This window comes from Buteo buteo, chromosome Z (genome assembly GCF_964188355.1).
Source record: "Buteo buteo chromosome Z, bButBut1.hap1.1, whole genome shotgun sequence".
Taxonomy (NCBI): domain Eukaryota; kingdom Metazoa; phylum Chordata; class Aves; order Accipitriformes; family Accipitridae; genus Buteo; species Buteo buteo.
Genome location: NC_134204.1, coordinates 67,236,748 through 67,255,631, shown reverse-complemented (window position 1 = coordinate 67,255,631; position 18,884 = coordinate 67,236,748). Strand labels below are relative to the sequence as shown.

Sequence of the window (18,884 nt, the reverse complement as noted above, 5' to 3'; positions counted from 1 at the left end):
ACAATTTGTCAGAGAGGCAAGGAATTCTCACAGTCTGCTAATTTAAAGACAGAATTTTGAAAATATCTTTTTCCCCCCCTGCTTTGCTTTGCTTTGTTTTTTTCATTTTTTTTAAGAAGCTGTTGTAAGATTTGTATCCCCACTGAGGACCGAGATGTCATAGGGATAGAGAAAATGCCGCTCACTTTATGGATTACTGTTAGGTCAACAAAACTTTGGCAGCATTGATTAACTTGACAGTGAGTACAGCAGTACATTTATCACTTATGGCTGTGCTGTAGAAAATCTAATAAGAGGCAAACAATTCCCTTTAGAGCAGTAACAGGTTCACTGTGGCTAACGGTGCATGCACTGGAAATTTCTGACTTTAAATTATACCCTTGCTGCTAGTTGGGTCATTGACTCAAAGGTACTGCACTTTCACTACTATGTTCTGTATTATTAATTTGATCAAAATTGTGTTGGCTTCTATAAATGTGATCAAATTGTCTATTGGAGTTCATAGAAACTAATAAGCATTTTTGAAGAAGGCATGCAGAAGGAGCTTGATCCAAGCTTTGTTATGTAGACGGGGCAGCTGCCTGTTATAACTACAAATGTTTGGGGTCTTACAAGGTTATAAAAGAAAAATTTTGAACTCTTGCTTACAAATCTGCCTCTAATTCACAAATTTAAATAAACCCAAACCTATCTTACATTTAGCAAGTTTCATTGGTTGGTCAGAAGGACTTTTTTCATATGTGTAAATGTGTGCTTTGTTAATTACCAGTAATTACCTTAAAAATTCTATAGAAATTGATCTATAGATATGTTCTTTCATTTGTCTTGGTTTTGTGAGAATTATGAGAATTGAACAATGAACAAGATATTTTCTGTCTCTCCTATGTATAAGTGCTGCTGGTTGACTGCAAGTTAGTGTTTGGTTCTAACCTGATTGTGAAATTATTTTTTATTCAGTATTGCTTCGTTTCACTTTAATAAAACTGTTCTGGAAGTCCATGACCACTACATTGGGAAGTGTCTTTGCATTGCGAATATAGAGAAAAATAGTATTTTTTTTTTTAAGTCTTGTACTTGGTAGTTCTCTTAAATGGAAGCCCTGCAGAAGATATTCTTTTACAGAAGTGTACTAAGCTTTTCTTCAGTTCAAATAACCAAAAGTGAGTAAAGGCCACATACCTGAATACTTGTGTTTCTAGGTACAAGCAGGAGAGAACAATGAAGAAAATACAGTATTAAGTGCAAATCAGAACATACATCGTGCAACTGAATTTGTGGCTTTATCTTTGTGATATAATCTGCAAAACTGCTGATCAAATGAGAGAGTAGTTAATTTTTTTTTAAATATTAGGATGTATGTCTCACTAGAGGGCCTTTGCAAGTAGCAACTGTTATTTCAAGTATTTTATGTTATTTTAGGAAACTGTTTAAATTGGAGGTTTTGTTCTGCAGTATCTATAAAAATGATGTCGTTTTCTTTGTTGGGAGAGAAGTATTCTACTTGAAACAATTGTCAGGAGGCTTAATGTAATAAGGCAGTTTGTGGTCTGACTAAAAGAAACACTGTGCAAAAGAAATTCCCATAGCAGTTTGTTTTTAACAGAAAAACTGAGTTCACCTGAAACATAAATACTTTGAAGACCAAGACTTAATAAGATAGAGCAGCTTTAGAAGGAAACAGAGTGGGTTGCTGTCCAAAGTATGTCTTGTAATGGCTACAATTTAACCGAGTATCTGTGTTAATGATAGTACAGCTCTATCAACAGCATAACAGCAGATTCTTTGCAACAAATGATCGGGCAAGCTGACACAAGTACCCTTTGCATAATGAGGGAAAAAAAACCCAGTTAAAATAGTACTTCCATTTTCATTCTCCTTTTTTTAATTTGCAGGATAAAAGTTGTGTTTCTCACTCTCTTATTGCATTTTAGAGGCGGCAAGACACATTTCCACACTTTTTCCTGGGTTCATACAATAAAGGAGTTACCCTACTGCCTGCCTTACTGAACAGAGACCTGATATTGATTAACTATCACACCGGCATCAGAACTACTCTTAGGATTCAATTTTTTTGTTGTTTTGCATATTTTATTGATCAAAAGTGGTAAATGAGCATCAAGCGTGCAAGAAGACGATGAATTGTTTACTTGCATAAAATAACCTTTCAATAAGGGAAGATGCATTGCTCACACTTTTGGTGCTGTTCTGCTGCCCGAAGCAGATGGCATTCAGCTGCTATTGATTTGCTCCTATAGTTACAGAGCAGCATGTAACAAGGCATGCTCATTTCTCTGAAAGAGAGGTGAGTTTTTTTGCCAGGGTGGTGGGAGTGAAAAAGGAAGGACAGTGGGGTTTGGGGATTGTTTTGGGGTTGGGTTTTTTTGCAAGAAAAAACAGGGAAAACATTGCAACTTCGGTTAGTAGCTCTATGCAAACAAAAAGCAGGGTTTGTATGCTTGCAAAGAAAGGGAGGTACTTTGTCTAGTTCTAGCACTTCTGGTAACATTAATTCCCACTGCAGATTGAGTCTGTGTGCAAGCAAGTACTTAAGATTGTAAAGAGCATCCAGGATTTTAGCATCTCAGACTCTACACCGCACTTCTTAGCTGCTGTATTTTTTATTTATAGATGTTTTTTCCTACTTGTGTAAAGACTCTCAACTCCTTAGCAAGACAAAATCATACTGCAATATGCTGGGCTTGATTCCACAAACAGTTTATTTCACTGATGAGTAGAGAATTTAATAATTTGGTGTTGGATCTCTCCTGTAATGGTGAGGGTGGGGGAGCAAGGAACAAAGAGAGCTTTCTCTGAAAGTTTATTTGAAAGGGTATTTAATGCTGAGTTTTGGCATGAAGAAGATCTTTAATTATTTGACGGATTTTCATGAAATGTAGATATATGATAGAAGAAGGTTTCAGTAAATAGAGCATAGGAATGGTAGTTCTAAGACAAAACATTTTAGATAATTTGAAGTCTTATTTCTGGAAGCGCAGTATGGTGGGTGGTACTGAGAAGTGGGGTGCCGTCCTCAATCAGTCTGTTTTAACATAGAAATAACCCATCTGTCAAGATCCACAAGTGTGGTAGTATGAGAATTAACAAACTCAGCCTCTTGATGACAATACTGGACCAGTTAAATATTTTGACAACACACATTAAAGTCTTCTTTGCCCACCTGACTGTTCTGCAGTGACTCTTACTGCTGGAACTGCTTACTGTTGATTTTTGAACAGTCTTGAGCATCTTCCTGCTCTGATGTTGTTTGGGAAAATAAAATAATTTACTCCATTATGACTGCCCTGCTATCCTTCATGTCATTTATATTGTCATCCTTTTTAATGAAAATAATCCATGAATTATGACCCCTGACAAAATATTCTCACAGCATAGTTACTGGCTATTTATCAAGAATTTAATTTAAACATGCATATTAGTGTCTGTTAAAAAATGTGCTACTTCATCTGTTCAAACTTCTGTTCTCTGACATTGATTCCAACTTGCTTGTGTAATTTATGAAATGCTGTCTAAGCTTTTTTTAATATCCATATGGGTAGATGTCACTCCATCTTGACCATTTGTTATGCTGCTTCTGTAGCATAAGCAGGCAAGAAGAGATCGTCTGAATCTTTGACTTTAACCTGTTGGTTTCTATCCAGAATAGAAATTTCTTACGAACGTTTTTCCAGGAGAACAAACCCTGATGAGTTTTTCAGAAAACAGATGCTTTTGAATCAATGGCTAATGCTGTCAGCACAGCATTTACCACATTGTTCTAAGCTGATTGGGTCTTGCTGTCCTGTGGGGCTGGGAAATGTTTTAAACATAAGAATTATTACAAACAGAAGTTAATTTAATGGGACTTGGAAAAGTACATATTTTTAAACAGGGTTTTCTCTGTTACAGTGGTTCTAGGAGAAAGCCAGTTGCTTTCACAAATACATTTATATTTTTGTTCTATTCCTGTGGTATCTATTTTGTACTATTAGGTCTGACTCCAGTTTTCCTCACCCCCCCCATCTCTAACATTTCTGAGTTTGTTAGTGGTCAAAACTTACTTTGCGCTTCTTTGCCCTTGTGTAAGCAACCACCTCATTAACTACAGAATTAGGATATCGGAGTAAATTGTTAGTATATGAATAATTCAGGAAAAAAAACAAACTAGATTTTTACCTTGCTTTTACTGCTAAAGGTAAGTAAATGTCATGCAAATGTAACATGTATTTTCTTGTTAAGCTGGTTAAAATTTATGTAAGCTTCAGAGTTTTTAAAATTAAGCTTACTGATTTCCTTGCAGTTATTCTTCCAACATTGCAAAATAGCCTAGAGTACTTATGCAACACCACATTTTGTGCTGAAAGGGCTACCAACACTCAAAACTAAAAAACAAAACCCAAAAATAACCCCACCACATAAATCTAAATATATTTGGTCAGTTATGTTACCCCTTCTTTACCTCTGCAAAAATGACACAATGAGTTCATGAACCTCAGGTGCAGTGAATTCCCTGTGCTTTCTACATTCTCTTGTTTGGATTTTGGAGTCGGTACCTGCTGCTTAGTCTAATTAGTTTCAAAGGGAATGTTGAGCCATTTCTCAAGAGTTTACTCTGACCAAAAACCTCTGACGAGAAAATATCAGGGAGACAAAATAAGAAGTTATTGTAGAGTTGAATAGCAGTTTTGTTACAGTACCTTGTGGAAACAATGCAGATGAGGAAATCATCCTCAGATGATTTCTAGATTTTTGATATGACATTTGCATGAAATTGTCATTGTTGTGGAGAGCAAGAGTTATTTTCATAGCTAACTTCATCAACTATCTGACTCTTTCCTTGTTCCCAGCAAAACGCCCAAAATGAGTTAGAGCTGTGTGATGTTTCTTATGAAGCAAAAAGAAGTGAAAATGCTATTTCAAGTCTATTCTTAAATGTTTCAGTATTTTTCTGGGCTTTTTCGGTTCTCTCGAAGCTGTGCTATTTGACCAAAACCACGTTATCCAACCAAAAAATCCAACATCCAATCCAACATCTGCATCTTAAAGGAATAGTCTGTGACATTATCCAGAGAGTGCGGTTTGGGGGGGATCAAGAGAAAGCTGGTAATGCTGCAGAGTTATTCCTCTGTTTCTCTCACTGCTGAGGTAGTAGTCTGTTGCATTTGGCTCTGAACAATGGAGTACAGCTTAGTTCTTTAATCACTGCCTTTTCTTTAGGCTTGCTCATACCTTTCCTCCTTATAAAGGACTATTTACAAGCATAGTAAATACAGTAGATAGAAAATATAGCAGCGCAGGAAAAAATAGTAAATATATTCTGTGCAGAAATAGGTGACAATTTGTTTCAAACTTCTCTTTGAAATGAAACAATAACAGGAGAAAAAATATTTTTTATATATTTTAGAATGTCTAGAAAGTAAATATGCAAATACAAACACTGCAGCCGTTCTGCAGCCAAAACTGTATTCTCTGTCAAGCAGCATTTTTAATGAAGTGTGAGTTACTTTAATATATCTCACAGCCTGTCTATGTAAAACTTCTAGTGAATTGAAATAACAGTCATTTCACTTTTATTTTACATTCAGAAATGTATTTTCTCTCAGATAATTTGCATTCAATATGGGTAAAACAAGGCAAACAATATTTGGTTCCAAGTGATGTTTTAAGTTTTCTTAAAGTATTTGTTGTGTTCCATTAACTCTTTTCTGTTTTATATTTGGTTTGACCTAGTATTATTTGACTTTGCAAATCTTTAAGTAATATGTATATTTCTAAAATAAAACTTCAGAGTTGACACCAAGAAAGAAGTGTTGCATTATCGTTCCTGCATCACCCCTTCGTCTTCACTGCCTGGAAATGGGGATGCTGGCTGCCCACCAGCTCAGCCTCCAGCTCGGTCCTCTGTCCCCAGCAGTCCTTCACATAGGATCCACAAGGCAGAACAGAGCTCCCGTGTCCCCTTAGCATATTTCCATCCTCACTAATGCTGGGAGAGGAAGGAGGTAAAGGGACTGCGGATGCACAAAAGCCGACAAATTACCTTTCACCGTGGGGATTTGCTGGTGAGAACTGGCAGGTGGGAGCAGCCTCTTCCAACCACCTGAATGGCACAAAGGATGAGTGAAAGGGAGGGAGGGAGGAGAGAGTGAGCTGGCCATCTCCCAGCCGTGATCCATCCTCCTTCTCTGGGAGAGCCATCTGCTACTGCGGACTAGTACAATTAACCCTGTAACTCAGCTGGCATAGCATAAAATAATTGTTGGAGCAGATTAGACCAGAGGTTCCTCTGGGATGAATAGCCTGCCTCTAATAGTGCTCAAAAGCAGGTACATGAGGGAGAACAGAGAGAACATGCTTTGATAATTTCTTCTGAATAAACTCTCCATTTCCATGCATTTTCAGTTCAATTAACTTCTTCCATCAAGATTCAGTCTCTCCTTAAACACATATAAATTTTCAGCATCTGCAATGTCCTGTGGCCCATGGTTCAACTACCTGTTCCATGAAGAAGACCCTCCTGTCTAAAGGACCTCCTTTTTTATAATAGTAATATATAATAATAATAATTTCTAATGACTTCTTGATTCCTTTTCTAATAGTTTCTAATAAACTTTTACTTTGCTTTTTTCAATTGTTGCCAAATAGCAAGCTTATCTTGAGGGATATATTGTAGCCCCCAGCATCTCACTCCTCTGATCTCTAATGGTCAGTCTAAAGCCCATCGTTTGTTATTTTCTTCTGATATGCTTCACTCTGGGCTGTGTTCTCCTAACCTGTCTTTCAGGACTTGTAACTACTTATCTTTGCAAGGATCGTGGCTGCTGAGTTTGCCCTAAAGCCTTTGGTGGGGGGCTTTGTCAAAAGCCTTTTGGAAATGAAAGTAGGCTCTATCAACAGGGCCAAATTTATCTGCGCTTGTTGATCCTTTCAGGGATTACAGTAAGTTTTGAAACAGGGTCTGCCTTAATAGCAGCCTTGTGATTCTTTTCCATCCAGACATATTTATCCATGCACTCACTAATTCTACTCCTTATTTTAGTTGTTACAAATTCCCTGATACAGGCATACTAATTTATAAATTCCCAGTTCTCTCATGGTACCTTTTTTTTTTTTTAATTATGTTTGCCGTTTTTTTTAGTTCTCCAGTTCTAAAGCAGCCATAAACAATATGGTATACACCAATGCTAATTCAGAAAATTCATCAGTGGGTTCCCTTAGGCCCTTTGGAGGAATATTGTGTGATCCTGCTGACTTGTACTGTAACAGGCAAATACTCTTCTGTGTATTTTATGACCTCAGTTAGAGACATCCTTTGATGAGGATCCAAAAAAAAAAAGGGTGGGGGGAAGCCAAAAGTATATGCAGAGGGTTCAGAGTTTAAATCTGGCAGTGATGAATACTGATGGCTTGATGATGGCTGCTTATGGCTTGGACGGCCATACTCTTCACTGGTGTCATGGTTTAACCCCAGCCAGCAACTAATCACCACACAGCCGCTCACTCACTTCCCTCCCCAACCCAGTAGGATGGGGGAGAAAATCAGAAGGAAAAAGGTAAAACTCATGGGTTGAGAGAAGAACAGTTTAGTAGAACAGAAAGGAAGAACCTAATAATGATAATAATAACAATAATAAAATTACAATAATAATATTAAAAGGATTGGAATATACAAAACAAGTGATGCACAATGGAATTGCTCACCACTCACTAAATGATGCCCTGTTTGTTCCTGAGCAGTGATCAGCCCTCCAGCCCCACTCTCCCCAGTTTATATACTAGACATGACGTCACATGGTATGGAATACCCCTTTGGCCAGTTTGGGTCCTGGCTGTGTCCCCTCCCAACTCCTTATACTCCTCCAGCCTTCTTGCTGGCTGGGCATGAGAAACTGAAAGATCCTTGACTTAGTATAAATGCTACTTAGCAACAACTGAAAACATCAGTGTGTTATCAACGTTATTCTCATACTGAACCCAAAACATAACACTATGCCAAATACTAGAAAGAAAATTATCTCTATCCTAGCCAAAACCAGGACAGCTGGGTGAAAAACTGGCTGGATGGCTGGGCCCAAGGAGTTGTGGTGAATGGAGTTAAATGCAGTTGGTGGCCGGTCACAAGTGGCGTTCCCCAGCACTCAGTATTAGGGCCAGTTCTGTTTAATAACTTTATCAACTGTCTGGATGAGTGGATCGAGTGCACCCTCAGTCACTGTGCAGATGACACCAAGTTGGGTGGGAGCATTGATCTGCTTGAGGGTAGGAAGGTTCTAGAAAGGGATCTGGACAGGCTGGATCCATGGGCCAAGGCCAGCTATATGAGGTTCAACAAGGCCAAGTGCCAGGTCCTGCACTTGGGTCACAGCAACCCCACGCAGCGCTACAGGCTTGGGGAAGAGTGGCTGGAAAGCTGCCCGGCAGAGAAAGACCTGGGGGTGCTGGTTGACAGCCGGCTGAATATGAGCCAGCAGTGTGTCCAGGTGGCCAAGAAGGCCAATGGCATCCTGGCCTGTATCAGAAATAGTGTGGCCAGCAGGAGCAGGGAGGTGATCGCCGCCCTGTACTTGGCACTGGTGAGGCCGCACCTCGAGTGCTGTGTTCAGTTTTGGGCCCCTCACTACAGGAAAGACATGGAGGTGCTGGAGCGTGTCCAGAGAAGGGCAACCAAGTTGGTGAGGGGCCTGGAGCACAAGTCTTATGAGGAGCGGCTGAGGGAGCTGGGGCTGTTTAGTCTGGAGAAAAGGAGGCTGGGTGGGTAGGTGGGTGGGTGCTGGTCTCTTCTCCCAAGTAACAAGCAATAGGACGAGAGGAGACAGCCTCAAGTTGTGCCAGGGGAGGTTTAGATTGGATATTATGAAAAATTTCTTCACCGAAAGGATTGCCAAGCACAGGAACAGGCTGCCCAGAGCAGTGGTTGAGTCACCATCCCTGGAGGTATTTAAAAGATTTGTAGATGTGATGCTTAGGGACACGGTGTAGCGGTGGACTTGGCCATGTTAGGTTAATGGTTGGACTCAATGATCTTAAGGGTCTTTTCCAATCTAAATGATTCTAAGAAAGGGCTATCACATACTAAGATGACAGGAACATGCACTAAACCCCGATATTTGGAGGAACAGTCTCAGGACTGAAGAAGCACTTGCAAACTTGGAAAATCTAGAACGGACGTTTTCAGTACCAGCTTTATTCACCTTAAAGTAGAGTATGTATTTATTATAGTCTTTAATTACCTGCTCAGATACTGTTGCGGGTTTTTGCTTCTTTTTCCCATCCGACTTCCTCAGTGCACAAGGATCAACATAGGAGGAGGGCAGCATCTGACTGTGCAAGAAACCAAAAAACCTTCCAGTTTCCGGATTTTCCAGGTGTTGTAGTTTGCAGCCTGAATGTTGGGGGTTTTTTTCATTACAGCATATTTGTATTTAGTTTCTTTAAGCTTTCAGAAGACATTACTGCAAGTTTAAACCTCTTCTGCTTTACCTGTTGTTGTATTGTGAGTTGTAAATGTGGTTGCTGTTTTCCAGACCTTCTTCCCCTGTACCTTTGAGAAGACTTTTCCAGGCATAACTACCTAATTTCTTTACCATCCTAGAATGTGTAGTTTCTGGATCTACTGATTGATGTATGTATTATTGTCTAAGATATTCCTTCACCCATTTGTTTTCAGCAGCATTATTGACATGGTCTTAATTACTTGTTAATTGTCCATTGTCTTAGTGGTCCATTGACTTTTAAAAAAACTGTTCAATTCAGCCATTTTAGAATCAACGTTTATTTTTGGTGTCTTTCTTTGTCATTAATGGATCTGCTTACTCTTTGTACTACTTTTCCTGTTACTCAGTTTTAAAAGCCTTTCTTGTCTCTACTGGCTTTTTTTAATATCGTTAACTCATCCTGCCCTTCTGCTGCTTTTCCTTTTGCTCTGTTGATTTCTTCATTTCTCATCCAGCTTTGTCTTAACCTCCAATCCTTTGAGCAGTGTCTCAGGAAATGATATTGACTGCTTCCTTTCATTTTTATTTTTCAAAGGAACTGTAGTCTGTTGCACTTTGTTTCTAATCTTTCAAGGGCTAGTCTTCTATTTTGCTGCAGAGAGATTCACTGTTTGCTCCCACTACATTATGTTCCCAGTTTTCTGAAAAAAAATCAATATTGTATTTTTCACACCAAATGGGTTATATTTGTACACTTAGCCTCAAGTCAATCCGCTCTGCACTTAGTAGTTAAATATTAGTTGGAAGTGTAAATGTGTAATTAACTAGTTTTCTAACTAAAGTACTCACTACCTTAAAACTTACTTATTAGTATTTTTAATCAAAATAAGTAAAGTGCTTCAAAGTTAGGTTAGGTAAAGCTAAAGTAAAAATTTTAATCGCTTATAGACACTGTCATGAATTTCTGCATACATATTTTCAATGATGATCCAGCAGTCATTTCACCTATTGGGCTTCCCTTCCATCTAGTTCGTTCATCCTCTGTGTAGCTTGAGAATGCTGCGATAGATGGATTTGTCACTCAGGAGATATCTGGTGAGTTTTCAGCTCACTGGAAGTATAACAAATTGATCTGAAAGTTGGTGCAGGAATTTTTCTACTATTCTCCAGTCTTGAGGTTCAGAGCTGCAATTCCCCTCTGCGCTTTTTCTCTTTTTTTTTTTTTTTAATTTTTGTGACTTTACATTAACTTCTGCATAGTAACTTACGTATCCCTGTTGGAAGTATTTTGGTATATAATACCTACAGTCACATACCTTGTTCCATTTCAAGCTCCACTGTGTAGATGTCACTCTTAGTTTTCACTTCCCTTTGATAGGCAGCCTGGGAGTGTTAGCTAGCTCGTACGTCATATAGAACATCACTTCTGTGTCCTTGTATGTGTGTTTGTATGCTTCTTGTATCTTTATACAGAGTTTTAAGCATGTTTGATAACCTACTCCTGTTCTTACAAAACTGCCTATCAGTGAATGTTTCTGGTAGTAATGAAAAGTGGAGAGTCCTCACTACGATAACTTAAGTGACAACTTATTTAGAAGTAATTCGTGTTGATAACCTGTAACAACATCCTCACTGAAGAAGGGACTGAGTTTCTTCATGGTTCTTCACAATGGGTAATATAAAACATTTTATCTGGTATTACTTTAAAAAAAGGAAAGCTTGCTCTTAGAAGTCTGGTTCCTTTGTCTACTTGGTTTTTAGCTAATGTGTTCTTTTTGGTAACCTTTTTATCATTTCATGGGACTGTGTAACGCAGTTCAGGAAAAGCAGGTTAATAGAAGAATATAGACTCTAAAGTGTTCTAAAAGAGGGGGGGGTTGGTCCCAGTGGAGACTGACACTCCAGCCTACTTACTGTAGCTGGTAGGTATTGATTTTTCTTCTCCCCCATTTTAGCTGCACCACTGAATTAGGTATTGTGAAGCATCTTTCCCTGTGAAGAGAGGAAAAACTGTCATGAACTTTTTCACCCTAACAGTACAGCATTTCAAACTAAACCCGATTGAATGGAAAAGTCTGTAAGGACTCTTAAAAACCTTGTAACTCACATCCCCACTCACTTCTCCCCCTCCAACAGCTGTTCCAGCAACCTTGAGAAAGTATGATAGATGATTGTAAGAAATTAATTTTAAATCTTGTTTCATTAAAAACAACAACAACAACAATAATAAAAATTGTGAAAATGATGCATTCCTGTGGCATGATCTCCTAAGGTTAGCAAAATGGTCTCGTTCAGGTTTTCAGCAAGATGTTCAGTTACTGTTATAATTGGCTGATGAGTAGGTTTGGACCTAACTAGAATGCCAGTGTTCGATTTTGCAGTGTCCTCTGTGAAGATATGTCACCATTTACCCTGGCTTTAGTGACAATTTTCTAAAAAGGAAACTCGTGGGAAATCATTATGCTGTTTATATGTCTCCCTTGTTGGAGGGCATTATCCTGTGATATTTTAGCACTGTTTTCCACTGCATGATGGCATCTAGCTAAGGTTAAGGCAGAACAAGTCCCTTTGCAATTTTGTGACTATATTTTACTTGCTGAAGGAGAAAAGATAACCGACAATTAAGTATTTCAGATGTCACTGAAAGAACATGTGCAACTAATCAATGGCATCCTTAGGGAACATGATTTTATGAAACTGATAAGGTAGAAAAATTGGGATTTTTGTGATTTGTGTTACATAATAATAATCGCACCTTTTCAATGAAAAAGACATTTCTGCTGATGTAAACATCAGGCTTTCCCTTGTGTTTTTTCCTGAAGCACGGAGTAGTTCATTAAAGTGTGACAGTAACAGATAAACACCCTTTATGATTTTCTGAGAAAATATGGTGCTTATACTCTTAGTTCAGCTGAAATCAATGGCTTTGAAAAATGTATTTCTAGAGTCACTTCCCAAATCACTTGCCAGAGGTTGTGTGAGGTGTTTTATTGGGGGGGGGGGGGGGGTATTTATTTTAGGAAGGAAATACACATGTTGTTTTTTTTCTTAAGTTAGTCTACTTAGCACTGTGGGGCCCATATTTGAAACTCATTGCTATGAGCTTGGTAGAATTCGGACTTATTAGAAATTCACATTACTAACAAACTAATTGTAAGGTTTTATTTCTTTGAAAATACAGATCTTTAAGTTTCTGACTGCAGAGCAGACAAGGTAGTAGTCATGTTTACAAGCCAATATCATATATTCACTTGAACAAAAGCTATGTCTGAGCATGTTACATCACAAATTATAGGTAATGGTTTAAAGACTTTACCTGCTGGTTCCTTTTCTGCTCAGCTATTATTTAAAGAAGATCACCAAGTTTGCAAAATATGTATTTCTTACAAGTTTTCAGTCAGAAGTAAAAGATCTGTTGTGTTATGGGTTGTTCCAGGTAAATTAAACCAATTATGATAACATTTATTTCTGATTTAAGAGTATTTTTCTGAACAACTTAAATAGGAATTTGAGAATGCTTACATTTTTCTCTGGATATCCATTTTGGGCCACCACCAGAGGCAGGAAATGCAGTTAGACAGACACAGCTAATACAGTGTGGCTGGGGTTTTTTTGTCATTGTTGTTTTTCCCAGGTTTTTTTCTCTTTTTCTTTGGTTTCTACAATGTATATTAAACATCTGAATTATGTGCTGGCCCTTTTTTGTATCGAAGCCAACGAAGTCAAGCCAGAAGATAATTTGTCCCCTTATTAGTATAATTAACTTGTACTTTCATTTATTTTTTAATTCCTTAAAATGCATGTCACATTATGTTACATCAGTTGAAAGAATCCTTCTTTGTTCAATGCAGTCATTCCTCACTTCATAAAATTCTGGAAATGACAAAATTGCAAATCAACAGAAGCAGCATGCAAATTACAGTACAGTGCAAAATTACCTTTGCTTCTCTGCAAATTCTACATTTTCAAGTTTATTGATCACCAAAGCAGAGTTTTTGACAGTTAACAAACTATACAGATTAACATACTAAAACAGATGCTATTTGCTTATGCCTTTTTGTGAAATAGATTTGGTCAGGGCAGGGTTAGCAGGGGTTGGGTTGACTTGATGGATGTCATGAAAAAAACCTAAAAGAAATAGAATGAGATATTAATCTGGAGTGAGTGGAAGTAGAAACAAATAGGTTTGTAAGAGCTGTCAGGAGTTTTCCTTTTATAGTGATGTATCCTTCTCTTCTTACCTGACAATCACTGTTCTGTTCAGCAGCCTCAACAGGCAGTTCAACTTTTGGAAAGAGCTGTCAGGAAGTGTAAGTATGAGGTTGCATATAAGCATTGGATGCCCTTAAACATGTTTATACAACTTTTTGCAGTTCTTCATTGCATATAATTAGTAAGGTGGTTTTATTTGAGCAAATCGTACGCATTGTTATGCAATTCACGCACCCTCTGAATATGCATCCACCTCCACCACTCCTTCTGTGCATAACCTGAATGCAGAACAGGACAAATTTTGCAGCAGCAGAGTGCTGATTTTGCAGAATGCAAATGAAGTGGCATTTTTTAATGCAGCGTCTTCATATAGAGGTGAACTGAAAGGCTTAACACTTGCCAACATTTCAGACCTCCCTGTTTGTTACATCAGTTAAAATCTGGAACAGAAAAGTTCAAAAGCTGCATTTTTCCCAGTTCTTTTTCTCAAACTTGTTAGTGATGGCCTCAGCTGTTGAAGAAATGTAGACTCTGAATTCAGACTTGCAAATGTAACATAAAAAAGAACCAGTCCTCAAATATCTTTCTTTTCAAATGTGTTTCTCTCTTTAAGTCTATGCACATCTTATGCAATTTTTACACTATCTAGGTTTTCATTACACAAATAACCAAACCATTTGCTATAAAACCTGCTATAAAATCTAGATGACCTCTAGATGTCTCTTCCAACCTTATTTTTTTTGTGATCCTGTTATCCTCTACATACCATTGCATCTCCCTAGTGACATTGCAGTGTAAAAGAATACACACACAGGAGTAAGTTACCTCCCGAATGTTTCTTCTAACATAGGCTGTGAAAATGAACAGGATGAACATGGATAGCTTTACTTGTACAAGTCATTTTATTTATAAATCTAGTGAAGGTTCTTCCATGCATATGTTCACTCCAGATCAGGCTTTTATGAAGGAAAGCTCTTTAGGGAAGAGCTTGTGGCTTTCCTTGGCATGTGAAGTACAGGTGCTATCAGAACATATGGCAGTATGAACAGTAGGGGCTTAATCTTTCAGGTGAGACATTCGTTGAATTTATGAACTATTTTGTTTGCCTCATGAAAATTAAAGATCAACAATTATTTTTGGTCTGCTTCTATGAAACTGTCAGAGATTTATTGTTTCCTTTAAAAGTCATTCTTTCATGATGAACACGCACCTAAGCATCTCATTTATTTGCTACATATTTTTAAGTGTACTTGCAATTAATTTACTGAAAATTGTAAATCATCTCATCAATGGAAAAACAAAGGAGGATGGAGTCAGGCTGTTACACCATTGCTGTGGAAGAATGTGGCAGGTCTAGCCAGCAGCTCTTTGCATGGAGCTTTGTCATTAGGAGTCACAGCACAGATAGAAGGAGTACCTTGTAAGCTGATCTGTCAAGCCAAGCAAAGAGTTTCCCTTGTTAGCATTTACCAAGGCATGCATTAATAAAATTGCACAAAGGGGAGACTTCCTTTTTCCACTGATGTGCCAGACAGGAGTCTTCTGTGAGGTGAACGTGAAAGCACTGAGCTGTAGCTGCTTTATTTTATGTTTCAAATAAACAGAATTTTATTCACAAATGAGTGTGCCAATAACTTAGTTCCAGAATCGGACATCTCTGCTTGAGAGGCAGCTAGCTTGGCACCAGTGATGGCAGGTGAAAAAGAGTATAGTAGCATAAGCTGAATGTATTTATATGTGATTCATTAAGAAATGTGGTTTTCCTATTGAAATGAAGCACTCCAAAATAGGTGTAAAAAAAACTGGAGAAGAATTGAAAAGTGTTGGAAGTGGGAAATGTTTTGGTAGCTTGAATAAAAGTGTGTGATATCTAAAATACTAAAAAATCTTGGGTTTTGATTGTGCCTTTTTTTCTTTCTTTTTTTTCGCAGACAGTCATCTTAGAAAATGAAGAGCTCCCTAAAATATTTCTTGATTTCTTGAACATTCGCCATGTACCTACCTTGCCAAAAGCAGAAAGCTGTGGGTAAGCTCTCACTTACTGAAAAATACATGGAGGCCAAAAGGCCCATATCCACTCAGTGCTGATGCAATTCCATTGACTTAAAATGGCCTTGCTGCCAACTCTAACACTGTAAAATAAATGGGCATTAGCTTCATGTTTAAGTATGTTTATATATCCCCAAAAGGTGGTAAAATAAATCCAGCCTGTTCAAAGACCGAAGTGAGGTTTAATGTAATATTCTTGGAAAGCAAAGGAGAGTTTAGATGAGAAAAATATGGTTTTCTCGTAGATCTTGAAGTATCTACTGAAATGTAAGATATTCATAAATGCTCATTAAAGTTGCATAGAAATCCTTTGCATGTGTTTTATAGTCATAGTATCTGCACAAAATAGAAGTTAATTCTTTGGTCTTTTTATGATCTCCCTCTGTGTGTTTGAAAATGGGGTCTTTCACCTTTCTGATGACATCTACCCCAATGGCCCTATTGCCCTTCCCCTGGGAGGGGTTCTTGATTGGGGTGGGAGAAGGGAATCTTAGTATGATGAGTGTAATGACTACAGAAATACCCAAAACAGTGTAACTGGAAGCTCTCTTACCATCTGCAGCTCTAAGCTTTGTAGGGAGAATAATTCCTTTTGCTATCCAAGCTAACATAGTTGATAGTCCAGTAGCGTTACCACAACTTGCTCCCCAGAAAAGCTATGTGGCCCTTTTCCACTTTGGGGGAGGCTGTGTGGATCTGCAGTGGAGAGAAGGTGGGTTGAAAAAAGTGGAGATAATTTTGAGGCCCTCTTACACTCAGAAGTGTCTATGGCCCAGGGCGGTCTCCAGAGTGATTCAGAAGCTAACAAACAGACTTGTAGTTAATGACATCAGCCAATACCCTCGGTGGGACCATACCCCATCACTTCTTAGATAGACAGATAGATAGATAGGTATGTTTGTGAATCTGTTACAGTAAAATGGATGCTGTCATTTCCAAGTAGTGGTTGTTGTAAAGTGATAATCTCCCACATTCATTTCATCACACTGCATTATGCAGCTATTGACCAGAAAAAAGGTCGCTCCCTTTGATGGCTCTTAAAGGATTTGGAGGGGTTTTTTATTGTAGAGTTAATTTTGTTATAACCAAAGTTTCCTCTCACTTTACTTGCAGCTCTTTTGATGAAACAGAATCTGAAGAATCGAGGTGAGCTTGATTCCTACTCTTTTTTAGGATACCAGATTAATAAACTACTTGAAATTATTAGCATTTACTGTATTTGTTCCTTGCAGTTGACAAAATAGCAGTGGTTTAGCATTAAAATTAGATGTGCTTGTTAAATATTATGGCTAGTTTCATCTGCTGTGCTAGATCCATCCATTTGTAGTGTGAATTGAGCATCCTTACACTTGTATTGGGAAACTCCTTACAAAACCATAATAGAATACTACTAGCTCTGAAATATTTCTGGGAATGTTTTTTACCCCTCAAAGTGTGGTTTTTTGTAGCAAGAAGATTCAGCAGAAGGAATTAGAGGTTTGGTTTCTCCCCTCTGTGTTTGATAGATTTTTGTAGGTATCTGGTTGCACTACTTGGTATGTGTATCTACAGAGCAGAGTGGAGAGGGCTGGTGCTGGCTGGGGGAGGATGTCTCTACCATAACCAGGGTGCGAGACAGCCCTGCAAGGGACTTCCAAGGACTTTCTCTCCATGGGTGAGGTGTACAGCAACCAGTTTGATAGCCGGAAGAACGTGGTGAAATTTTGAGTCTGTCTGGTGGCCTGAAGAGCCTGTAGACCATGGAGCCTGGTTGTAGGTGCTTTTGTAGCCTGCATTACACCAAGTACCAGGGAGCAGAGCAGGATCGGGAGGTGTCAAAGCCAGCTGCAAGCCGCCCCTCCTAGATGCAGCCCCTGGACCTCCAGCTTCACACTGAGGGTTTCAGTGTGTGGCTGAGGGGCAGCTTTACTCCCAGGAGATGGAGCCTGCCCTTTTTGGGCAGCATGGGTGTGCAGAAACGCACCAGCATGGCTCCTGCAAGGCTCGACCACCTCACTTTGTCAAAGCTAGTTTGTAGAATATTCTGTTTGCTGTCCCTTGATACTGACATCCCTGTTCTTGACCTTTCCAGCAAACTGTCCCACCAGCCTGTGCTGCTGTTCCTAAGGGATCCATATGTCTTGCCTAAAGCCAACGGTAATCAAACCTGTCATCTGTTAACAGCGCTTTACTGATCTGACCCTGCACCACATAAACCACATTATTATTAATACCAGCCTAGTCAAATGACACTGGTCCAAAATCTAATAACCTGCCAATAAAACGATAGTTCTTGTGTAAGAAACCATTAAAACACTAAGTGGGGTGGGTGATTTATAAAAGGGTGGAATTTTCTCCCCCAGTTGTTCTCTCAGACAAACCTACGGAGAATTCAAATCAAAAGACAAAGAACATTGCTTTGCTTTTCTTGTTGACCCTTTGGTCTGTTTTGCCTGAAGGATTTGAACTTAGAGGCCCCGTCCTTTGTAAGTGCTTTTTCCCTAAACACCAGTCGATCTACTACGAGCATGTTTGTATTTCCATTTGGACTATTACTATTTCTTATCGTTTATAACCTCTAGAGCTCTTTAGGAAAAAAAAAAAAAGAATGTATACTTTAAGTATAATTGATGTGTTTCACAGGACATTTACATTAGCCTTCATCTCTTAATACATGGTTCAAAAGAGTTTGAAATAGCTTGTTATAATCCCCCTTTTCTTTTTTTATAGAAAGTTCTCTGCATTATTAATTCAGAGAACTTACCCTCCATCTTAAATTAAATATGTGCAGGAAAAAAAATATCATTTTTAGTAGTGTGTTCTTCTTGGTTTTGTCATTTTACTTGTTTGAACTGTTACTTATACTAGTTTTTGTATTAAAAGTGTAATGCACTTTCAAGGGAGAATTTTCTCCCAGAGCTGCAAATTAAGATTTATTTTTTTTTTAATGTGGCATTTTGTTTGATTTTACAAAATACTGTGTTGAAATCAAGAGTCAGGTTGTTGAGCTGCCTGGAAAATCATGACATTTTTAACAGTAAATTTAGGAGAGAACACTTATTTGCTGTAGTTTCTTGGCCAATGAAGTGTACTTCCTTGAGATTTTCTGAAGTTGTATATAAATACCTGAAGGGAGGGTGTAAAGAAGACAAAGGCTCTTTTTAGTGGTGCCCAGTGGCAGGAAAAGAACATCAGGAAACACTCTTTCACTGT

At 38.4% G+C, this 18,884-nt stretch overlaps 1 protein-coding gene across 2 annotated transcripts in view; it reads left to right on the top strand.

Annotated features, from left to right (window-relative positions):
* Positions 1 to 18,884, top strand: part of SNX24 (sorting nexin 24) — a 95,888-nt gene that overhangs the window by 72,205 nt on the left and 4,799 nt on the right. For both annotated transcript variants that reach the window (XM_075021766.1, XM_075021765.1), the window contains 3 exons: positions 15,575 to 15,669; positions 16,806 to 16,838; positions 17,764 to 17,828. In XM_075021766.1, coding sequence (XP_074877867.1) covers positions 15,575 to 15,669; positions 16,806 to 16,838; positions 17,764 to 17,828 — 193 coding nt within the window. The remainder of the gene's footprint in view (positions 1 to 15,574; positions 15,670 to 16,805; positions 16,839 to 17,763; positions 17,829 to 18,884) is intronic.